The sequence below is a fragment of the Sinocyclocheilus rhinocerous genome, unplaced genomic scaffold, assembly GCF_001515625.1.
Source record: "Sinocyclocheilus rhinocerous isolate Xijiao unplaced genomic scaffold, SAMN03320098_v1.1 scaffold2468, whole genome shotgun sequence".
In the NCBI taxonomy this organism is placed as follows: Eukaryota; Metazoa; Chordata; class Actinopteri; order Cypriniformes; family Cyprinidae; genus Sinocyclocheilus; species Sinocyclocheilus rhinocerous.
In genome coordinates this window covers 432,646-436,794 of record NW_015655382.1, presented here as the reverse complement: position 1 = coordinate 436,794, position 4,149 = coordinate 432,646, and the positions used below count along the sequence as shown (strand labels likewise).

Below are 4,149 nucleotides of genomic sequence, written 5' to 3'. Positions count from 1 at the left end.
AGAGTAGACTACAATGCTGGCTGTTCTGACTCAAAGACTGTAAGTACGTCTTTTATATTTTAAGAGTTTTTATATTTTATATATTTAAAGAGGGTTTTTTTGGGCAGTGTAGAGTAGGGCTTGTTGTTTGTCATTTCTCCGATCACAAATGCAGACATGATTTTATGTTGCCTCGTTTATAATGGGTTTTAATGTTTTTGAATCATTGCTCCGGCCTGTCAGGGCATTATAACATTTCCGTCACACGCTTGAGGTATTCGGCCAATCACAATGCACTGGATAGCTGGCCAAACACAGCACACCTCGCTTTTTCAGACCGATGAGCTTTGTAAAAATCGACGCGTTTCAGAAAGGCGGGGCATAGAGGAGAAACAATAATGTACAGTATGTGGAAAATAATGTGTTTTTTGAACCTTAAACCGCATAAACATTTCATTACACCAAATACACGAAATAATGTTATTTTTAGCAGCATCATATGACCCCTTTAAATAAAATAAATTGGTTAATTTAAATAAAGCTGTCTACATCGCAAGTGAGCGCGACGCGTCCTTTGTGGTTTGCGTTCGAGTGACGTCAGCGCACTAGACCAATCAAAGCCATTGTTTACGCGAACGACCGACGCGTCGCTAATTTCTGCCTTTATTGTACTTCAATAATTGAATTATAGGAATAACTAAAATTTTTGTGCAGAAGAAATTAAGTCAATACTGAGCTGATGATTTACATAACTCACGTTATTTAAATGACAATTAATCATAAAAAATATTATATAAATAATATTATTCTACACTTTTTAGAAGTAATAGAAGACATCATAATGGGTGTTTTAAAACAGAATATAGCCTACTATTCTATTCTAGTACCATAAGATGCAGTCTGTTCTTCGTAGTATGTACTAGGCAGTATGTTAGTATCATATTCTGAACAATATAAAACTGTTTTCATAGAAGGACCATTTCAAAATTGTGGCCATCATGCGGAATTTTTATTTATTCCTTCACGGATACTAAAAAAAATCTCCGACCAAGTTACATAGCACTAGAAACATGTTTATAAGAAGAATGATACGCATGTTTTATAACATCCAAGAAAAGAATAGCATTATTGGGTCAACCTATGCAGATGTAAGTTGTTATTATTAGAACACCAAACAACGGACAACAAGCGGTCTACAGAGTTTAGTGAAAGTCCATAGACACTGAAGGTTATGGAAATCCATACCAGACAGATCAGCTGTAGATTTGTGCAGTAATAATAATGATAATGAAACCTCATGATCTCTTCCTGTATGGCGTAGTGGGTCAATCAACACAAAACCAGACTGCTTTCTTTTACTTTTTTTTTTTAGCATTTTCCTTATTTTTTCATATAAAAAAACCCCCAAAAAAACAAAAGGAAAAAAGGTTTTACTCATAAAAAGCGGCTACATAATACAAGCAGTCTTCAAATATATTTGAAGGGCTTCTGTGTTTTTTCTACTAGACGTCAGCGTGGTTCTGAAATAAAACGTTCGCCCTCGATTGACCAAACGTGGGTAGTGCAGAATCATCCACATCGAACATTTAGATTAAGGCGCTTGTTTTGCCTCATGACGTCCCGATTCAAAAGTGCTAATAATGTTCATATCACGTTTTATGTACAACACGAAAAACTCATGTAGGTCACAAAGGTGGGCAGACAAAAAGTAACACAAATGAACGAAGGAGGCCAAAGTGTGTTTGTGAAACGTTCAGCTCTCGGAAGACATCTGCTCGTCCTGCGCTCTGCTGTCCTCTTTTACGTCTGTATCCGCTGCCGGATCGGCGTCTGTGGAGTCAGCTGCGAGTGTTTGCTGCTCTGTTGGCTCATCTGGATTGGGACTGAAAGACAAATACAAAATTAATCGGCAAGCTGTGTGATTATTTTGCTTAAGGACCAGGAAAGCGAAAGGTGGCCGCTCTTCACCTGATGCCGTTCGGGGATTTGTTCTCATCCTGTTTCTCTTGGGCTGTGGGTTTGGGGTTGCTTTCCGATTCAGAAACGTCTTTTTTCTCATTTTCTGATTCTCCGTTCACTGGTTTGGAGTCATCTGGAAGGAAGGCACAAAGAACAAGCATGTTTTAAAACTCATTTGATTACTGCACGTGAAAACTTTGACAGTTTATTTGACAGTTTACCTGCGTTTTGTGTGTCTTGCTCGTTGGTTTCTTGGTTCTTTTCATCTGGTTTTGGTTTACTGGTCTCAATCTTGCCAATGAACTGCAGCTTTAGTTTATTGTAGACTGCAGTGGCCTTCTCCATAACAGCACTGCTTGCTTTGTATCGGCGAATCTAAAAGACAAAAGACAGTCAGAAGCGTACAAGTTGTATTTTATTTATATACAGTGGGTACGGAAAGTATTCAGACCCCCTTAAATTTTTCACTCTTTGTTATATTGCAGCCATTTGCTAAAATCATTTAAGTTAATTTTTTTTCCTCATTAATGTACACACAGCACCCCATATTGACAGAAAAACACAGAATTGTTGACATTTTTGCAGATTTATTAAAAAAGAAAAACTGAAATATCACAAGCTCAGTATTTAGAGTAGAAGCACCCTTTTGATCTAATACAGCCACGAGTCTTTTTGGGAAAGATGCAACAACTTTTCCACACCTGGATTTGGGGATCCTCTGCCATTCCCCCTTGCAGATCCTCTCCAGTTCTGTCAGGTTGGATGGTAAACGTTGGTGGACAGCCATTTTTAGGTCTCTCCAGAGATGCTCAACTGGGTTTAAGTCAGGGCTCTGGCTGGGCCATTCAAGAACAGTCACAGAGTTGTTGTGAAGCCACTCCTTCATTATTTTAGCTGTGTGCTTAGGGTCACTGTCTTGTTGGAAGGTAAACCTTCGACCCAGTCTGAGGTCCTGAGCACTCTGGAGAAGGTTTTCATCCAGGATATCCCTGTACTTGGCCGCATTCATCTTTACCTCGATTGCAACCAGTCGTCCTGTCCCTGCAGCTGAAAAACACCCCCACAGCATGATGCTGCCACCACCATGCTTCACTGTTGGGACTGTATTGGACAGGTGCCTGGTTTTCTCCACACATACCACTTAGAATTAAGGCCAAAAAGTTCTATCTTGGTCTCATCAGACCAGAGAATCTTATTTCTCACCATCTTGGAGTCCTTCAGGTGTTTTTTTAGCAAACTCCATGCGGGCTTTCATGTGTCTTGAACTGAGGAGAGGCTTCCGTCGGGCCACTCTGCCATAAAGCCCCGACTGGTGGAGGGCTGCAGTGATGGTTGACTTTCTACAACTTTCTCCCATCTCCCGACTGCATCTCTGGAGCTCAGCCACAGTGATCTTTGGGTTCTTCTTTACCTCTCTCACCAAGGCTCTTCTCCCCCGATAGCTCAGTTTGGCCAGACGGCCAGCTCTAGGAAGGGTTCTGGTCATCCCAAACGTCTTCCATTTAAGGATTATGGAGGCCACTGTGCTCTTAGGAACCTTAAGTGCAGCAGAAATTTTTCTGTAACCTTGGCCAGATCTGTGCCTTGCCACAATTCTGTCTCTGAGCTCTTCAGGCAGTTCCTTTGACCTCATGATTCTCATTTGCTCTGACATGCACTGTGAGCTGTAAGGTCTTATATAGACAGGTGTGTGGCTTTCCTAATCAAGTCCAATCAGTATAATCAAACACAGCTGGACTCAAATGAAGGTGTAGAACCATCTCAAGGATGATCAGAACAAATGGACAGCACCTGAGTTAAATATATGAGTGTCACAGCAAAGGGTCTGAATACTTAGGACCATGTGATATTTCAGTTTTTCTTTTTTAATAAATCTGCAAAAATGTCAACAAATCTGTGTTTTTCTGTCAATATGGGGTGCTATGTGTACATTAATGAGGAAAAAAAATTAACTTAAATGATTTTAGCAAATGGCTGCAATACAACAAAGAGTGAAAAATTTAAGGGGGTCTGAATACTTTCCGTACCCACTGTAAATAACTTGCCCTAAGGGCAAGTTATTTGTTTTTCAATTTTTTATTTATTATTTATTTATTTTTGCCCTACGGGCAAGTTATTTATTTTTCATTGGCTCAAGTTAAAAAAATATAGATGTGAATCATTACCAAAAAAATTTTTTAATTGGATGAATGAAACATTTTTTTCAGTGTA

General features: G+C 39.5%; 1 protein-coding gene across 1 annotated transcript in view; it reads right to left on the bottom strand.

Moving 5' to 3' along the window:
• Window positions 1-969: 969 nt before the first annotated feature.
• The window catches only part of LOC107717991 (hepatoma-derived growth factor-related protein 2-like), a 42,676-nt gene continuing 39,496 nt past the window's right edge, over window positions 970-4,149 (bottom strand). The window contains exons 17-19 of the mRNA XM_016524907.1: window positions 2,160-2,313; window positions 1,948-2,071; window positions 970-1,862 (exon numbers count right to left, since the gene is read on the bottom strand). Of these exons, the coding sequence (XP_016380393.1) occupies window positions 1,733-1,862; window positions 1,948-2,071; window positions 2,160-2,313 (408 nt within the window). The 3' untranslated portion in view covers window positions 970-1,732. The remainder of the gene's footprint in view (window positions 1,863-1,947; window positions 2,072-2,159; window positions 2,314-4,149) is intronic.